General features: G+C 42.4%; 1 protein-coding gene across 1 annotated transcript in view; it reads left to right on the top strand.

The window, feature by feature from the left end:
* Positions 1 to 21,253, top strand: part of SLC4A10 (solute carrier family 4 member 10) — a 3,247,445-nt gene that overhangs the window by 2,845,779 nt on the left and 380,413 nt on the right. Inside the window, exon 21 of the mRNA XM_044074780.1 lies at positions 15,333 to 15,506. Coding sequence (XP_043930715.1) covers positions 15,333 to 15,506 — 174 coding nt within the window. The remainder of the gene's footprint in view (positions 1 to 15,332; positions 15,507 to 21,253) is intronic.

Raw genomic sequence — 21,253 nt, 5'->3', positions numbered from 1 at the left:
TAGGAACGGAATCTGGAACTGGAGCATTAAATAAGGACAGGCACCTGCACCCTAGGAACGGAATCTGGAACTGGACCATTAAATAAGGACAGGCACCTGCACCCTAGGAACAGAATCTGGAACTGGAGCATTAAATAAGGACAGGCATCTGCACCCTAGGAATGGAATCTGGAACTGGAGCATTAAATAAAGACAGGCACCTGCACCCTAGGAATGGAATCTGGAACTGGAGCATTAAATTAGGACAGGCACCTGCACCCTAGAAACAGAATCTGGAACTGGAGCATTAGATAAAAAAGGCACCTGCACCCTAGGAACGGAATCTGGAACTGGACCATTAAATAAGGACAGGTACCTGCACCCTAGGAATGGAATCTGGAACTGGACCATTAAATAAGGACAGGCACCTTCACCCTAGCAATGGAATCTGGAACTGGAGCATTAAATAAGGACAGGCACCTGCACCCTAGGAATGAAATCTGCAAATAGAGCATTAAATAAGGACAGGCACCTGCACCCTAGGAACAGAATCTGGAACTGGAGCATTAAATAAGGACAGGCACCTGCACCCTACAAACAGAATCTGGAATTGGAGCATTAAATAAGGAAAGACACCTGCACCCTAGGAATGGAATCTGGAACTGGAGCATTAAATAAGGACAGGCACCTGCACCCTAGGAACGGAATCTGGAACTGGAGCATTAAATAAGGACAGGCACCTGCACCCTAGGAATGGAATCTGGAACTGGAGCATTAAATAAGGACAGGCACCTGCACCCTAGGAATGGAATCTGGAACTGGACCATTAAATAAGGACAGGCACCTGCACCCTAGGAATGGAATCTGGAACTGGAGCATTAAATAAGGACAGGCACCTGCACCCTAGGAACGGAATCTGGAACTGGAGCATTAAATAAGGACAGGCACCTGCACCCTAGGAACGGAATCTGGAACTGGAGCATTAAATAAGGACAGGCACCTGCACCCTAGGAACGGAATCTGGAACTGGAGCATTAAATAAGGACAGGCACCTGCACCCTAGGAATGGAATCTGGAACTGGAGCATTAAATAAGGACAGGCACCTGCACCCTAGGAACGGAATCTGGAACTGGAGCATTCAGTAAGGACAGGCGCCTTCACACTAGGAACGGAATCTGGAACTGGAAAATTAAATAAGGACAGGCACCTGCACCCTAGGAATGGAATCTGGAACTGGAGCATTAAATAAGGACAGGCACCTGCACCCTAGGAATGGAATCTGGAACTGGAGCATTAAATAAGGACAGGCACCTGCACCCTAGGAATGACATCTGGAACTGGAGCATTAAATAAGGACAGGCACCTGTACCCTAGGAACTTAATCTGGAACTGGAGCATTAAATAAGGACAGGCACCTGCACCCTAGGAATGGAATCTGGAACTGGAGCATTAAATAAGGACAGGCACCTGCACCCTAGGAACAGAATCTGGAACTGGAGCATTAAATAAGGACAGGCACCTGCACCCTAGGAACAGAATCTGGAACTGGAGCATTAAATAAGGACAGGCACCTGCACCCTAGGAACGGAATCTGGAACTGGAGCATTAAATAAGGACAGGCACCTGCACCATAGGAACGGAATCTGGAACTGGAGCATTAAATAAGGACAGGCACCTGCACCCTAGGAATGACATCTGGAACTGGAGCATTAAATAAGGACAGGCACCTGCACCCTAGGAATGGAATCTGGAACTGGAGCATTAAATAAGGACAGGCACCTGCACCCTAGGAACTGAATCTGGAACTGGAGTATTAAATAAGGAAAGGCACCTGCACCCTAGGAATGGAATTTGGAACTGGAACATTAAATAAGGACAGGCACCTGCACCCTAGGAACGGAATCTGGAACTGGAGCATTAAATAAGGACAGGCTCCTGCACCCTAGGAACAGAAACTGGAACTGGAGCATTAAATAAGGACAGGCACCTGCACCCTAGGAATGGAATCTGGAACTGGAGCATTAAATAAGGACAGGCACCTGCACCCTAGGAACGGAATCTGGAACTGGAGCATTAAATAAGGACAGGCACCTGCACCCTAGGAATGGAATCTGGAACTGGAGCATTAAATAAGGACAGGCACCTGCACCCTAGGAAGGGAATCTGGAACTGGAACATTAAATAAGGACAGGCACCTGCACCCTAGGAATGGAAACTGGAACTGGAGCATTAAATAAGGACAGCACCTGCACCCTAGGAATGGAGTTTGGAACTGGAGCATTAAATAAGGACAGGCACCTGCACCCTAGGAACGGAATCTGGAACTGGACCATTCAATAAGGACAGGCACCTGCACCCTAGGAACGGAATCTGGAACTGGACCATTAAATAAGGACAGGCACCTGCACCCTAAGAACGGAATCTGGAACTGGAGCATTAAATAAGGACAGGCATCTGCACCCTAGGAATGGAATCTGGAACTGGAGCATTAAATAAGGACAGGCACCTGCACCATAGGAATAAAATCTGGAACTGGAGCATTAAATAAGGACAGGCACCTGCACCCTAGGAACGGAATCTGGAACTGGAGCATTAAATAAGGACAGGCACCTGCACCCTAGGAACGGAATCTGGAACTGGAGCATTAAATAAGGACAGGCACCTGCACCCTAGGAATGGAATCTGGAACTGGAGCATTAAATAAGGACAGGCACCTGCACCCTAGGAACGGAATCTGGAACTGGAGCATTAAATAAGGACAGGCACCTGCACCCTAGGAATGGAATCTGGAACTGGAGCATTAAATAAGGACAGGCACCTGCACCCTAGGAACGGAATCTGGAACTGGAGCATTAAATAAGGACAGGCACCTGCACCCTAGGAATGGAATCTGGAACTGGAGCATTAAATAAGGACAGGCACCTGCACCCTAGGAATGGAATCTGGAACTGGAGCATTAAATAAGGACAGGCACCTGCACCCTAGGAATGGAATCTGGAACTGGAGCATTAAATAAGGACAGGCACCTGCACCCTAGGAACGGAATCTGGAACTGGAGCATTAAATAAGGACAGGCACCTGCACCCTAGGAATGAAATCTGGAACTGGAGCATTAAATAAGGACAGGCACCTGCACCCTAGGAACGGAATCTGGAACTGGAGCATTAAATAAGGACAGGCACCTGCACCCTAGGAATGGAATCTGGAACTGGAGCATTAAATAAGGACAGGCACCTGCACCCTAGGAATGGAATCTGGAACTGGAGCATTAAATAAGGACAGGCACCTGCACCCTAGGAATGGAATCTGGAACTGGAGCATTAAATAAGGACAGGCACCTGCACCCTAGGAATGGAATCTGGAACTGGAGCATTAAATAAGGACAGGCACCTGCACCCTAGGAACGGAATCTGGAACTGGAGCATTAAATAAGGACAGGCACCTGCACCCTAGGAATGGAATCTGGAACTGGAGCATTAAATAAGGACAGGCACCTGCACCCTAGGAACGGAATCTGGAACTGGAGCATTAAATAAGGACAGGCACCTGCACCCTAGGAATGGAATCTGGAACTGGAGCATTAAATAAGGACAGGCACCTGCACCCTAGGAACGGAATCTGGAACTGGAGCATTAAATAAGGACAGGCACCTGCACCCTAGGAATGGAATCTGGAACTGGAGCATTAAATAAGGACAGGCACCTGCACCCTAGGAATGGAATCTGGAACTGGAGCATTAAATAAGGACAGGCACCTGCACCCTAGGAACGGAATCTGGAACTGGAGCATTAAATAAGGACAGGCACCTGCACCCTAGGAATGGAATCTGGAACTGGAGCATTAAATAAGGACAGGCACCTGCACCCTAGGAATGGAATCTGGAACTGGAGCATTAAATAAGGACAGGCACCTGCACCCTAGGAATGGAATCTGGAACTGGAGCATTAAATAAGGACAGGCACCTGCTCCTTAGGAATGGAATCTGGAACTGGAGCATTAAATAAGGACAGGCACCTGCACCCTAGGAACAGAATCTGGAACTGGAGCATTAAATAAGGACAGGCACCTGCACCCTAGGAACGGAATCTGGAACTGGAGCATTAAATAAGGACAGGCACCTGCACCCTAGGAACGGAATCTGGAACTGGAGCATTAAATAAGGACAGGCACCTGCACCCTAGGAATGGAATCTGGAACTGGAGCATTAAATAAGGACAGGCACCTGCACCCTAGGAACAGAATCTGGAACTGGAGCATTAAATAAGGACAGGCACCTGCACCCTAGGAATGAAATCTGGAACTGGAGCATTAAATAAGGACAGGCACCTGCACCCTAGGAACAGAATCTGGAACTGGAGCATTAAATAAGGACAGGCACCTGCACCCTAGGAACAGAATCTGGAACTGGAGCATTAAATAAGGACAGGCACCTGCACCCTAGGAACGGAATCTGGAACTGGAGCATTAAATAAGGACAGGCACCTGCACCCTAGGAACGGAATCTGGAACTGGAGCATTAAATAAGGACAGGCACCTGCACCCTAGGAACGGAATCTGGAACTGGAGCATTAAATAAGGACAGGCACCTCCATCCTCGGAACAGAATCTGGAACTGGATCATTAAATAAGGACAGGCACATGCACCCTAGGAATGGAATCTGGAACTGGAGCATTAAATAAGGACAGGCAGCTGCACCTTAGCAATGGAATCTGGAACAGGAGCATTAAATAAGGACAGGCACCTTCACCCTAGGAACGAAATCCGGAACTGGAGCATTAAAAAAGGACAGGCACCTGCACCATAGGTACGGAATCTGGAACTGGAGCATTAAATAAGGACAGGCACCTCCAGTCTAGGAACAGAATCTGGAACTGGAGCATTAAATAAGGACAGGCACATGCACCCTAGGAATGGAATCTGGAACTGGAGCATTAAATAAGGACAGGCACCTGCACCCTAGGAACAGAATCTAGAACTGGAGCATTAAATAACGACAGGCACCTGCACCCTAGGAATGGAATCTGGAACTGGACCATTAAATAAGAACAGGCACCTGCACCGTAAGAACGGAATCTGGAACTGGAGCAATAAATAAGGACAGGCATCTGCACCCTAGGAATGGAATCTGGAACAGGAGCATTAAATAAGGACAGGCACCTGCACCCTAGGAACGGAATCTGGAACTGGAGCATTAAATGAGGACAGGCACCTGCACCCTAGGAACGGAATCTGGAACTGGAGCATTAGATAAGGAAAGGCACCTGAACCCTAGGAACGGAATCTGGAACTGGACCATTAAATAAGGACAGGTACCTGCACCCGAGGAATGAAATCTGGAACTGGACCATAAAATAAGGACAGGCAGCTTCACCCTAGGAATGGAATCTGGAACTGGAGCATTAAATAAGGACAGGCACCTGCACCCTAGGAATGAAATCTGGAACTGGAGCATTAAATAAGGACAGGCACCTGCACCCTAGGAACTGAATCTGGAACTGGAGCATTAAATAAGGACAGGCACCTTCACCCTAGGAATGGAATTTGGAACTGGAGCATTAAATAAGGACAGGCACCTGCACCCTAGGAACGGAATCTGGAACTGGAGCATTAAATAAGGACAGGCACTTGCACCCTAGGAACGGAATCTGGAACTGGAGCATTAAATAAGGACAGGCACCTGCACCCTAGGAAAGGAATCTGGAACTGGAGCATTAAATAAGGACAGGCACCTGCACCCTAGGAATGGAATCTGGAACTGGAGCATTAAATAAGGACAGGCACCTGCACCCTAGGAATGGAATCTGGAACTGGAGCATTAAATAAGGACAGGCACCTGCACCCTAGGAATGGAATCTGGAACTGGAGCATTAAATAAGGACAGGCACCTGCACCCTAGGAACGGAATCTGGAACTGGAGCATTAAATAAGGACAGGCACCTGCAACCTAGGTACAGAATCTGGAACTGGGGCATTCAATAAGGACAGGCACCTGCACCCTAGGAACGGAATCTGGAACTGGAGCATTAAATAAGGACAGGCACCTGCACCCTAGGAACGGAATCTGGAACTGGAGCATTAAATAAGGACAGGCACCTGCACCCTAGGAATGGAATCTGGAACTGGAGCATTAAATAAGGACAGGCACCTGCACCCTAGGAACGGAATCTGGAACTGGACCATTAAATAAGGACAGGCACCTGCACCCTAGGAACGGAATCTGGAAATGGACCATTAAATAAGGACAGGCACCTGCACCCTAAGAACGGAATCTGGAACTGGATCATTAAATAATGACAGGCATCTGCACCCTAGGAATGGAATCTGGAACTGGAGCATTAGATAAAGACAGGCACCTGCACCCTAGGAATGGAATCTGGACCTGGACCATTATATAAGGACAGGCACCTGCACCCTAGGAATGGAATCTTGAACTGGAGCATTAAATAAGGACAGGCTCCTTCACCCTAGGAATGGAAACTGGAGCATTAAATAAGGACAGGCACCTGCACCCTAGGACTGGAATCTGGAACTGGACCATTAAATAAGGACAGGCACCTGCACCCTAAGAATGGAATCTGGAACTGGAGCATTAAATAAGGACATGCACCTGCTCCCTAAGAACGGAATCTGGAACTGGAGCATTAAATAAGGACAGGCACCTGCACTGTAGGAACGGAATCTGGAACTGGAGCATTAAATTAGGACATGCACCTGCACCCTAGGAACGGAATCTGGTATTGGAGCATTAAATAAGGACAGGCACCTGCTCCCTAAGAACGGAATCTGGAACTGGAGCATTAAATAAGGACAGGCACATGCACCCTAAGAACGGAATCTGGAATGGGAGCATTAAATAAGGACAGGCACCTGCACCCTAGGAACGGAATCTGGAACTGGAGCATTAAATAAAGACAGGCACCTGCACCCTAGAAACGGAATCTGGAACTGGAGGATTAAATAAGGACAGGCACCTGCACCCTAGGAATGGAATCTGTAACTGGAGCATTAAATAAGGACAGGCAACTGCACCCTAGGAACGGAATCTGGAACTAGACCATTAAGTAAGGACAGGCACCTAAACCCTAAGAACGGAATCTGGAACTGGAGCATTAAATAAGGACAGGCATCTGCACCCTAGGAATGGAACCTGGAACTGGAGCATTAAAAAAAGGGCACCTGCACCCTAGAAACGGAATCTGGAACTGGAGCATTAAATGAGGACAGGCACCTGCACCCTAGGAACGGAATCTAGAACTGGAGCATTAGATAAGGAAAGGCATCTGCACCCTAGGAACAGAATCTGGAACTGGAGCATTAAATAAGGACAGGCACCTGCACCCTAGGAACGGAATCTGGAACTGGAGCATCAAATAAAAACAGGCATCTGCACCCTAGGAATGGAATCTGGAACTGGAGCATTAAATAAGGACAGGCACCTGCACCCTAGGAATGGAATCTGGAACTGGAGCATTAAATGAGGACAGGCACCTGCACCCTAGGAACGGAATCTGGAACTGGAGCATTAGATAAGGAAAGGCACCTGCACCCTAGGAACGGAATCTGGAACTGCACCATTAAATAAGGACAGGTACCTGCACCCTAGGAATGGAATCTGGAACTGGACCATTAAATAAGGACAGGCACTTTCACCGTAGGAATGGAATCTGGAACTGGAGCATTAAATAACGACAGGCACCTGCACCCTAGGAATGAAATCTGGAACTGGAGCATTAAATAAGGACAGGCACCTGCACCCTAGAAATGGAATTTGGAACTGGAGCATTAAATAAGGACAGGCACCTGCACCCTAGGAACGGAATCTAGAACTGGAGCATTATATAAGGACAGGCACTTGCACCCTAGGAACGGAATCTGGAACTGGAGCATTAAATAAGGACAGGCACCTGCACCCTAGGAACGGAATCTGGAACTGGAGCATTAAATAAGGACAGGCATCTGCACCCTAGAAATGGAATCTGGAACTAGAGCATTAGATAAGGACAGGCACCTGCACCCTACGATCGGGATCTGAAACTGGACCATTAAATAAGGACAGGCACCTGCACCCTAGGAATGGAATCTAGAACTGGACCATTAAATAAGGACAGGCACCGGCACCCTAGGAATGGAATCTGGAACTGGAGCATTAAATAAGGACAGGCTCCTTCACCCTAGGAACGGAATCTGGAACTGGAGCATTAAATAAGGACAGGCAGCTGCACCGTAGGAACGGAATTTGGAACTGGAGCATTAAGTAAGGACAGGCACCTGCACCCTAGGAATGGAATCTGGAACTGGAGCATTAAATAAGGACAGGCACCTGCACCCTAGGAATGGAATCAGGAACTGGACCATTAAATAAGGACAGGCATCTGCACCCTAAGAACGGAATCTGGAACTGGAGCATTAAATAAGGACAGGCACCTGCTCCCTAAGAACGGAATCTGGAACTGGAGCATTAAATAAGGACAGGCACCTGCAGTCTAGGAATGGAATCTGGAACTGGAGCAATAAATAAGGACAGGCACCTGCACCCTAGGAATGGAATCTGGAACTGGAGCATTAAATAAGGACAGGCACCTGCACCCTAAGAACGGAATCTGGAACTGGAGCATTAAATAAGGACAGGCACCTGCACCCTAGGAATGGAATCTGGAACTGGAGCATTAAATAAGGACAAGCACCTGCACTCTAGGAACGGAATCTGGAACTGGAGCATTAAATAATGACAGCCACCTGCACCCTAGGAATGGAATCTGGAACTGGAGCATTAAATAAGGACAAGCACCTGCACCCAAGGAATGGAATCTGGAACTGGAGCATTAAATAAGGACATGCACCTGCACCCTAGGAACGGAATCTGGAACTGGAGCATTAAATAAGGACAGGCACCTGCACCCTAGGAATGGAATCTGGAACTGGACCATTAAATAAGGACAAACACCTGCACCCTAAGAACGGAATCTGGAAATGGAGCATTAAATAAGGACAGGCACATGCACCCTAAGAACGGAATCTGGAACGGGAGAATTAAATAAGAACAGGCACCTGCACCCTAGGAACGGAATCTGGAACTGGAGCATTAAATAAGGACAGGCACCTGCACCCTAGGAACGGAATCTGGAACTGGAGCATTAAATATGGACAGGCACCTGCACCGTGGGAACAGAATCTGGAATTGGAGCATTAAATAAGGACAGGCACATGCACCCTAGGAATGGAATCTGGAACTGGAGCATTAAATAAGGACAGGCACCTGCACCCTAGGAACAGAATCTGGAACTGGAGCATTAAATAATGACAGGCACCTGCACCCTAGGAATGGAATCTGGAACTGGACCATTAAATAAGGACAGGCACCTGCACCGTAAGAACGGAATCTGGAACTGGAGCAATAAATAAGGACAGGCATCTGCACCCTAGGAATGGAATCTGGAACAGGAGCATTAAATAAGGACAGGCACCTGCACCCTAGGAACGGAATCTGGAACTGGAGCATTAAATGAGGGCAGGCACCTGCACCCTAGGAACGGAATCTGGAACTGGAGCATTAGATAAGGAAAGGCACCTGAACCCTAGGAACGGAATCTGGAACTGGACCATTAAATAAGGACAGGTACCTGCACCCGAGGAATGGAATCTGGAACTGGACCATTAAATAAGGGCAGGCACCTTCACCCTAGGAATGGAATCTGGAACTGGAGCATTAAATAAGGACAGGCACCTGCACCCTAGGAATGAAATCTGGAACTGGAGCATTAAATGAGTACAGGCACCTGCACCCTAGGAACTGAATCTGGAACTGGAGCATTAAATAAGGACAGGCACCTTCACCCTAGGAATGGAATTTGGAACTGGAGCATTAAATAAGGTCAAGCACCTGCACCCTAGGAACGGAATCTGGAACTGGAGCATTAAATAAGGACAGGCACTTGCACCCTAGGAACGGAATCTGGAACTGGAGCATTAAATAAGGACAGGCACCTGCACCCTAGGAACGGAATCTGGAACTGGAGCATTAAATAAGGACAGGCACCTGCACCCTAGGAATGGAATCTGGAACTGGAGCATTAAATAAGGACAGGCACCTGCATCCTAGGAATGGAATCTGGAACTGGAGTATTAAATAAGGACAGGCACCTGGACCCTAGGAATGGAATCTGGAACTGGAGCATTAAATAAGGACAGGCACCTGCACCCTAGGAACGGAATCTGGAACTGGAGCATTAAATAAGGACAGGCACCTGCACCCTAGGTACGGAATCTGGAACTGGCGCATTCAATAAGGACAGGCACCTGCACCCTAGGAACGGAATCTGGAACTGGAGCATTAAATAAGGACATGCACCTGCACCCTAGGAATGGAATCTGGAACTGGAGCATTAAATAAGGACAGGCACCTGCATCCTAGGAATGGAATCTGGAACTGGAGTATTAAATAAGGACAGGCACCTGGACCCTAGGAATGGAATCTGGAACTGGAGCATTAAATAAGGACAGGCACTTGCACCCTAGGAACGGAATCTAGAACTGGACCATTAAATAAGGACAGGCACCTGCACCCTAAGAACGGAATCTGGAACTGGAGCATTAAATAATGACAGGCATCTGCACCCTAGGAATGGAATCTGGAACTGGAGCATTAGATAAAGACAGGCACCCCTGCACCCTAGGAATGGAATCTGGAACTGGACCATTAAATAAGGACAGGCACCTGCACCCTAGGAATGGAATCTGGACCTGGACCATTATATAAGGACAGGCACCTGCACCCTAGGAATGGAATCTTGAACTGGAGCATTAAATAAGGACAGGCTCCTTCACCCTAGGAATGGAAACTGGAGCATTAAATAAGGACAGGCACCTGCACCCTAGGAATGGAATCTGGAACTGGACCATTAAATAAGGACAGGCACCTGCACCCTAAGAACGGAATCTGGAACTGGAGCATTAAATAAGGGCAGGCACCTGCTCCCTAAGAACGGAATCTGGAACTGGAGCATTAAATAAGGACAGGCACCTGCACTGTAGGAACGGAATCTGGAACTGGAGCATTAAATTACGACATGCACCTGCACCCTAGGAACGGAATCTGGAATTGGAGCATTAAATAAGGACAGGCACCTGCACCCTAAGAACGGAATCTGGAACTGGAGCATTAAATAGGGACAGGCACTTGCACCCTAGGAATGGAATCTGGAACTGGAGCATTAAATAAGGACAGGCACCTGCACCCTAGGAACGGAATCTGAAACTGGAGCATTAAATAAGGACAGGCACCAGCACCCTAGGAATGGAATCTGGAACTGGAGCATTAAATAAGGACAGGCACCTGCATCCTAGGAATGGAATCTGGAACTGGAGTATTAAATAAGGACAGGCACCTGGACCCTAGGAATGGAATCTGGAACTGGAGCATTAAATAAGGACAGGCACCTGCACCCTAGGAACGGAATCTGGAACTGGAGCATTAAATAAGGACAGGCACCTGCACCCTAGGAATGGAATCTGGAACTGGAGCATTAAATAAGGACAGGCACCTGCACCCTAGGAACGGAATCTGGAACTGGAGCATTAAATAAGGACAGGCACCTGCACCCTAGGAATGGAATCTGGAACTGGAGCATTAAATAAGGACAGGCACCTGCATCCTAGGAATGGAATCTGGAACTGGAGTATTAAATAAGGACAGGCACCTGGACCCTAGGAATGGAATCTGGAACTGGAGCATTAAATAAGGACAGGCACTTGCACCCTAGGAACGGAATCTAGAACTGGACCATTAAATAAGGACAGGCACCTGCACCCTAAGAACGGAATCTGGAACTGGAGCATTAAATAATGACAGGCATCTGCACCCTAGGAATGGAATCTGGAACTGGAGCATTAGATAAAGACAGGCACCTGCACCCTAGGAATGGAATCTGGAACTGGACCATTAAATAAGGACAGGCACCTGCACCCTAGGAATGGAATCTGGACCTGGACCATTATATAAGGACAGGCACCTGCACCCTAGGAATGGAATCTTGAACTGGAGCATTAAATAAGGACAGGCTCCTGCACCCTAGGAACGGAATCTGAAACTGGAGCATTAAATAAGGACAGGCACCTGCACCCTAGGAATGGAATCTGGAACTGGACCATTAAATAAGGACAGGCACCTGCACCCTAAGAACGGAATCTGGAACTGGAGCATTAAATAAGGGCAGGCACCTGCTCCCTAAGAACGGAATCTGGAACTGGAGCATTAAATAAGGACAGGCACCTGCACTGTAGGAACGGAATCTGGAACTGGAGCATTAAATTACGACATGCACCTGCACCCTAGGAACGGAATCTGGAATTGGAGCATTAAATAAGGACAGGCACCTGCACCCTAAGAACGGAATCTGGAACTGGAGCATTAAATAGGGACAGGCACTTGCACCCTAGGAATGGAATCTGGAACTGGAGCATTAAATAAGGACAGGCACCTGCACCCTAGGAACGGAATCTGAAACTGGAGCATTAAATAAGGACAGGCACCAGCACCCTAGGAATGGAATCTGGAACTGGACCATTAAATAAGGACAGGCGCCTGCACCCTAAGAATGGAATCTGGAACTGGAGCATTAAATAATGACAGGCACCTGCACCCTAAGAACGGAATCTGGAATGGGAGCATTAAATAAGAACAGGCACCTGCACCCTAGGAACGGAATCTGGAACTGGAGCATTAAATAAGGACAGGCACCTGCACCCTAGGAACGGAATCTGGAACTGGAGCATTAAATAAGGACAAGCATCTGCACCCTAGGAATGGAATCTGGAACTGGAGCATTCAATAAGGACAGGCACCTGCACCCTAGGAACGGAATCTGGAACTGGACCATTAGATAAGGACAGGCACCTGCACCCTAGGAATGGAATCTGGAACTGGACCATTAGATAGGGACAGGCACCTGCACCCTAGGAACAGAATCTGGAACTGGAGCATTAAATAAGGACAGGCACCTGCACCCTAGGAACGGGATCTGGAACTGGAGCATTAAATAACATCAAGAAGTTAGAAGTGATACCATTATCTGTCCACAAAGTTTGTACAAAATTTCTAAATTTAACCCCAAAAGGAGCTACTGTTTTACAATCCAATATCATATTAAACTAATATAGGTTCTGTAATTTTTGGAGCCTGTTAAAAGTCTGTGTTGTTTCTCATTCCCCAAAATCCTCATTTAAATGGCACACTATAAGTCAAGAAGTGAGCACATGTTCTTAAGAGTATTTAGACACAAGTGACATCATAACTCGAGAAATAAAAATGACAAGATTGTTGTGACAAGTGAGTGTCACTGATATTGTAGTAGGTGTCCAGTTACTTCCCTCATGAGTTGTCCGCATTCAACTCAATGCGTTCTCAACTCAAATTCAACTTATCAGGAGCTCACATCAATGTTAAGTTTAAAAGTATTTTTATTCAAGTGCAAACCCTCTGCACCATCACAATCCCAAACTTATGTATCCTTAGTTGTATAAAGTGTGAAGGAATGGCTTAAAAGGCATCACTGCTGAAATGCAGATAGAAATTGAACTCCCGATTCCCAGTGATTTCCTATGGAAAATAGTACTCAGGGAGTTCAGCATCTGGGAGTTAAACTCAACTACAAGAATCCTTGTCCACATTGTACTCAATAAGGTACAGGCAAGGCCATCCAGCAATTACCTACCAATTGTTTTAATCCGACAGTGGCATGAACATTGAGAGGTGCATGGTGTTGACCTTTGAAGCAACTAATCACTTGTTGTTTTCTGCCAGGCAGATGGCATGTAGACAATGGTGCAACTTTCTTAATGCTGTTGTAGCATTTCTGGGCACACATGTTAGATCGACAAGAGGTCAATATAAGTTGCACTGCAATACCGTGTATTTGCTATATCTAGACTATAGTGTTTCAGTCTAAAGTAATTTCCTATATCATGCAAAAACTAAAGCACAATTTGAAAGGGATTACATTTAAAATGTATTTCAGTGTGTAACACTAGTTTGGTTATCGCTATCTCCTTAATCAGAAGGTCTAGTTGATAAACTATGAATTATGTATATACCTGACTAGGTAAAAAGGTCAGAAAAAAATAAAACAACAGTCTAACCACATCCTTTTAAGGAAACATGTAATGTTAACTGTCTAAAGACAGCAGTTGATCTTTAACAAGTAATTGGCCTGATAAAAGTCCAGTATCTTACACAGAAAAATATCAGTCCAGTTTTAGAATAAAAGAATGTGTGGTAAAGCTGTCAGAAGCCAGCTGTTACATTAACAGGTTCAAATTCAGCTGGGAAGCTAGAACGCCTGCATTTAGAATAAATTGCAGTCATGCAATATCGGAGACAGATGTGTTTAGAAGTAATACAGCTCAGGTGACGGGAATGTTGCCACTTAAGAAATAGATGCCATATTCAAATGTATCTTGTCAAAATGAGTTAAAACAGTGAAGCAAAATTCAGAAATGTCACCAGAGTGTGCTGAAAAACTGAGCAGGCCACTCTTTCCCTCATGTATCACACATGTATCAGAATGGGTCAATCTACAAAGTCCATCCCCAGGTATTATCTGCAGCATGGCATTCATAGACGAGTCTGCATTGTCCTTGAAGAATCAATCAGTCATAGTTTGGCAATGATCATGCTTTTCATCAGTTCTGTGTCAAAAGGTTTTGCATCAGAACACTAGTAAATCATAATAAATGACTTTATGACTTTTGTTTTGAGACATACAAAAACACGCAATGCTTTACCTAGTATGACATTGCTTAAACTGTAAATTAGATATTTGGGTCACAAGATCTACAAGCTCCATGTGTCAGTAAAGATCTCTGAAAATCTTGCTACAGTTTTTGTAAGTGAATATTTAAAACGAAGGCAACCCAGGTACACACAATTTAAATGCTATAGCCTCCGTACCACATCCTGTACAAAAAAACTAATGGAGCTTAATGTTTATTCCTTGGTGGCAAGCAGACAATTTTATTTTTAAAATGATATAATCAGCCATTTGCTGTTAAAATTAATAACTCAACTAACAAATTGTTCTCCTTTGAAAAAAACAATTTTGTAAATGTACTACAGTTTTTACATATGACACAAAGATGTATAGAATTGTAATTCCTGATTTAATTTCTCCAAGTCTTTTGGGTTTCTAGTACCATGACAGAAATGGACCCCATTTCTAAGTCAATTTATGATTAAAGTTCATGAAATTAGTATTGTTTCAGTTGCTGAATATAGTGCTATAACTGCAGATTATGCACTTTAATAATTGTGTTAGTTCAATCACTTACTTTAATGTATAATTTTCCTTTATTTTTCAGCTGTATGACAGAATAAGGCTGTTTGCGATGCCTGCAAAACACCAACCTGATTTCATTTACCTGAGGCATGTTCCAATGAGAAAAGTGCATCTCTTCACAGTAATCCAGATGAGCTGCCTCATTCTTCTGTGGGTGATAAAAGTGTCCAGGGCTGCTATCGTCTTCCCTATGATGGTATAAAGCATTTTAATGTTTGTTCTAGTCTTTGTTGTGCTCGCACCGCTATAACATCACTGTGTAACTCAATACCTACAATATGCTACTTGTACCCTGAAAATCCAGAGCTCATAATGGACACAGGTAACTTAGGTGGAGAGTGAGAAGATTTTATTTCACGTGTGTTGCTGCCTTCCATGACATTTCAAAATGATTCATGAGTTATTTTGTTTTTATCTGAGTCATATTAAATAATCGCTTGAGGGTGAGACATGTCAAGGAGAGGCTGCTGCTCTTGTATTCAAAGATAACTAGCTGTACAATGGCCCATTGTACACCTGCAAAAAACTGCATGAAAACTATAAGGAGAAATAAAGTAGCGCCCATTCCAATGTGGCAGGCATGCTGCCGTTCAGAGACTTACATTAGCCAGTGGGTATATAGAAGACACTGTAAAGTACTGAATAGGCATATATCACACCAGATGGCCCATGCAGTGAGACATGGGGGTACTAGGTAACCTTTCTTGGATAATGACGTGGGCATAATGTAAGAAATACATTTCAAAGGATAAGCATAAGAGTGTGTTCTAAGTTTGAGTACCCATTCATGCCTGACAGTATTAGAAAAATAAGTAGCTGTTCTATGTGAAGCTAATATAAGTGATTCTAATTACTTACCCGTTCATGCCTGACAGTATTAGAAAATTAAGTAGCTGTTCTACCTGAAGCTAATATAAGTGATTCTAATTATTTACCCGTTCATGTCTGACAGTATTAGAAAATTAAGTAGCAGTTCTACCTGAAGCTAATACAAGTGATTCTAATTACTTACCCGTTCATGTCTGACAGTATTAAAAAATTAAGTCGCTGTTCTACCTGAAGCTAATATACGTGATTCTAATTGATTACCCGTTCATGTCTGACAGTATTAGAAAATTAAGTCGCTGTTCTACCTGAAGCTAATATAAGCGATTCTAATTACTTACCCGTACATGTCTGACAGTATTAGAAAACTATGTCACTGTTCTACCTGAAGCTAATATAAGTGATTCTAATTACTTACCCGTTCATACCTGACAGTATTAGAAAATTAAGTCATTGTTCTACCTGAAGCTAATATAAGTGATTCTAATTACTTACCCGTTCATGCCTGACAGTATTAGAAAATTAAGTCGCTGTTCTACCTGATGCTAATATAAGTGATTCTAATTACTTACCCGTACATGCCTGACAGTATTAGAATATTAAGTAGCTGTTCTACCTGAAGCTAATATAAGTGATTCTAATTACTTACCCGTTCATGTCTGACATTATTAGAAATTTAAGTAGTTGTTCCACCTAAAGCTAATATAAGTGATTCTAATTACTTACCCGTTCATGCCTGAAAGTATTAGAAAATTAAGTAGCTGTTCTACCTGAAGATAATATAAGTGATTCTAATTACTTACTCGTTCATGTCTGACAGTATCAGAAAATTAAGTAGCTGTTCTACCTGAAGCTAATATAAGTGATTCTAATTACTTACCCGATCATGTCTGACAGTATTACAAAATTAAGTAGCTGTTCTACCTGAAGCTAATATAAGTGATTCTAATTACTTACCCGTTCATGTCTGACATTATTAGAAAATTAAGTAGCTGTTCTACCTGAAGCTAATATAAGTGATCCTAATTACTTACCTATTCATGCCTGACAGTATTAGAAAATTAAGTTCCTGTTCTACCTGAAGCTAATATAAGTGATTCTAATTACTTACCCATTCATGTCTGACAGTATTAGAAAATTAAGTAGCTGTTCTACCTGAAGCTAATATAAGTGATTCTAATTCTTACCCGTTCATGCCTGACAGTATTAGAAAATTAAGTAGCTGTTCTACCTGAAGTTAATATAAGTGATTCTAATTACTTACCCATTCATGCCTGACACTATTAGAAAATTAAGTAGCTGTTCTACCTGAAGCTAATATAAGTGATTCTAATTACTTACCCGTTCATGCCTGACAGTATTAGAAAATTAAGTAGCTGTTCTACCTGAAGCTAATATAAGTTATTCTAATTACTTACCCATTCATGCCTGACAGTATTAGAAAATAAAGTAGCTGCTCTACCTGAAACTGATATAAGGGATTTTAATTACTTACCCTTTCATGCCTGAAAGTATTAGAAAATTAAGTAGCTGTTCTACCTGAGGCTAATATAAGTGATTCTAATTACTTACCCATTCATGTCTGACAGTATTAGAAAATTGAGTAGCTGTTCTACCTGAAGCTAATATAAGTGATTCTAATTTCTTACTCATTCATGCCTGACAATATTAGAAAATTAAGTAGCTGTTCTGCCTGAAGCTAATATAAGTGATTCTAATTACTTACCCGGTCATGCCTGACAGTATTAGAAAATTAAGTAGCTATTCTGCCTGAAGATAATATAAGTGATTCTAATTACTTACTCGTTCATGTCTGACAGTATCAGAAAATTAAGTAGCTGTTCTACCTGAAGCTAATATAAGTGATTCTAATTACTTACCCGATCATGTCTGACAGTATTACAAAATTAAGTAGCTGTTCTACCTGAAGCTAATATAAGTGATTCTAATTACTTACCCGTTCATGTCTGACATTATTAGAAAATTAAGTAGCTGTTCTACCTGAAGCTAATATAAGTGATTCTAATTACTTACCTATTCATGCCTGACAGTATTAGAAAATTAAGTTGCTGTTCTACCTGAAGTTAATATAAGTGATTCTAATTACTTACCCATTCATGTCTGACAGTATTAGAAAATTAAGTAGCTGTTCTACCTGAAGCTAATATAAGTGACTCTAATTCTTACCCGTTCATGCCTAACAGTATTAGAAAATTAAGTAGCTGTTCTACCTGAAGCTAATATAAGTGATTCTAATTACTTACCCATTCATGCCTGACACTATTAGAAAATTAAGTAGCTGTTCTACCTGAAGCTAATATAAGTGATTCTAATTACTTACCCGTTCATGCCTGACAGTATTCGAAAATTAAGTAGCTGTTCTACCTGAAGCAAATATAAGTGATTCTAATTACTTACCCATTCATGCCTGACAGTATTAGAAAATAAAGTAGCTGCTCTACCTGAAACTGATATAAGTGATTTTAATTACTTACCCATTCATGACTGACAGTATTAGAAAATTAAGTAGCTGTTCTACCTGAAGCTAATATAAATGATTCTAATTACTTACCCGTTCATGCCTGAAAGTATTAGAAAATTAAGTAGCTGTTCTACCTGAAGCTAATATAAGTGATTCTAATTACTTACCCATTCATGTCTGACAGTATTAGAAAATTGAGTAGCTGTTCTACCTGAAGCTAATATAAGTGATTCTAATTTCTTACTCATTCATGCCTGACAGTATTAGAAATTTAAGTAGCTGTTCTGCCTGAAGCTAATATAAGTGATTCTAATTACTTACCCGGTCATGCCTGACAGTATTAGAAAATTAAGTAGCTGTTCTACCTGAAACGAATATAAGTGATTCTAATTACTTACCCGTTCATGCCTGACAGTATTAGAAAATTAAGTAGCTGTTCTACCTCAAGTGAATATAAAAAATTCTAATTACTTACCCGTTCATGCCTGACAGTATTAGAAAATTAAGTAGCTGTTCTACCTGAAGCTGATATAAGTGATTCTAATTACTTACCCGTTCAAGTCTGACAGTATTAGAAAATTAAGTAGCTGTTCTACCTGAAGCTAATATAAGTGATTCTAATTACTTACCCGTTCATGCCTGACAATATTAGAAAATTAAGTAGCTACTCTACCTGAAGCTAATATAAGAGATTCTAATTACTTACCCGTTCATGCATGAAAGTATTAGAAAATTAAGTAGCTGTTCTACTTGAAGCTAATATAAGTGATTCTAATTACTTACCCGTTCATGCCTGACAGTATTAGAAAATTAAGTGGCTGTTCTACCTGAAGCTAATATAAGTGATTCTAATTACTTACCCATTCATAATTGACAGTATTAGAAAATTAAGTAGCTGTTCTACCTGAGGCTAATATAAAAGATTCTAATTACTTACCCGTTCATGTTTGACAGTATTAGAAAATTAAGTAGCTGTTCTACCTGAAGCTAATATAAGTGATTCTAATTACTTACCCGTTCATGTCTGACATTATTAGAAAATTAAGTAGCTGTTCTACCTGAAGCTAATATAAGTGATTCTAATTACTTACCTATTCATGCCTGACAATATTAGAAAATTAAGTTGCTGTTCTACCTGAAGCTAATATAAGTGATTCTAATTACTTACCCATTCATGTCTGACAGTATTAGAAAATTAAGTAGCTGTTCTACCTGAAGCTAATATAAGTGATTCTAATTCTTACCCGTTCATGCCTGACAGTATTAGAAAATTAAGTAGCTGTTCTACCTGAAGTTAATATAAGTGATTCTAATTACTTACCCATTCATGCCTGACACTATTAGAAAATTAAGTAGCTGTTCTACCTGAAGCTAATATAAGTGATTCTAATTACTTACCCGTTCATGCCTGACAGTATTAGAAAATTAAGTAGCTGTTCTACCTGAAGTCAATATAAGTGATTCTAATTACTTACCCATTCATGCCTGACAGTATTAGAAAATAAAGTAGCTGCTCTACCTGAAACTGATATAAGTGATTTTAATTACTTACCCTTTCATGCCTGAAAGTATTAGAAAATTAAGTAGCTGTTCTACCTGAGGCTAATATAAGTGATTCTAATTACATACCCATTCATGTCTGACAGTATTAGAAAATTGAGTAGCTGTTCTACCTGAAGCTAATATAAGTGATTCTAATTTCTTACTCATTCATGCCTGACAATATTAGAAAATTAAGTAGCTGCTCTGCCTGAAGCTAATATAAGTGATTCTAATTACTTACCCGGTCATGCCTGACAGTATTAGAAAATTAAGTAGCTATTCTGCCTGAAGATAATATAAGTGATTCTAATTACTTACTCGTTCATGTCTGACAGTATCAGAAAATTAAGTAGCTGTTCAACCTGAAGCTATAATAAGTGATTCTAATTACTTACCCGATCATGTCTGACAGTATTACAAAATTAAGTAGCTGTTCTACCTGAAGCTAATATAAGTGATTCTAATTACTTACCCGTTCATGTCTGACATTATTAGAAAATTAAGTAGCTGTTGTACCTGAAGCTAATATAAGTGATTCTAATTACTTACCTATTCATGCCTGACAGTATTAGAAAATTAAGTTGCTGTTCTACCTGAAGTTAATATAAGTGATTCTAATTACTTACCCATTCATGTCTGACAGTATTAGAAAATTAAGTAGCTGTTCTACCTGAAGCTAATATAAGTGACTCTAATTCTTACCCGTTCATGCCTAACAGTATTAGAAAATTAAGTAGCTGTTCTACCTGAAGCTAATATAAGTGATTCTAATTACTTACCCATTCATGCCTGACACTATTAGAAAATTAAGTAGCTGTTCTACCTGAAGCTAATATAAGTGATTCTAATTACTTACCCGCTCATGCCTGACAGTATTCGAAAATTAAGTAGCTGTTCTACCTGAAGCAAATATAAGTGATTCTAATTACTTACCCATTCATGCCTGACAGTATTAGAAAATAAAGTAGCTGCTCTACCTGAAACTGATATAAGTGATTTTAATTACTTACCCATTCATGACTGACAGTATTAGAAAATTAAGTAGCTGTTCTACCTGAAGCTAATATAAATGATTCTAATTACTTACCCGTTCA

Source organism: Protopterus annectens, chromosome 6.part0, assembly GCF_019279795.1.
Source record: "Protopterus annectens isolate FY-2018-M chromosome 6.part0, PAN1.0, whole genome shotgun sequence".
Lineage (NCBI taxonomy): Eukaryota > Metazoa > Chordata > Ceratodontiformes > Protopteridae > Protopterus > Protopterus annectens.
This window is presented reverse-complemented; position numbering and strand designations above follow the sequence as displayed.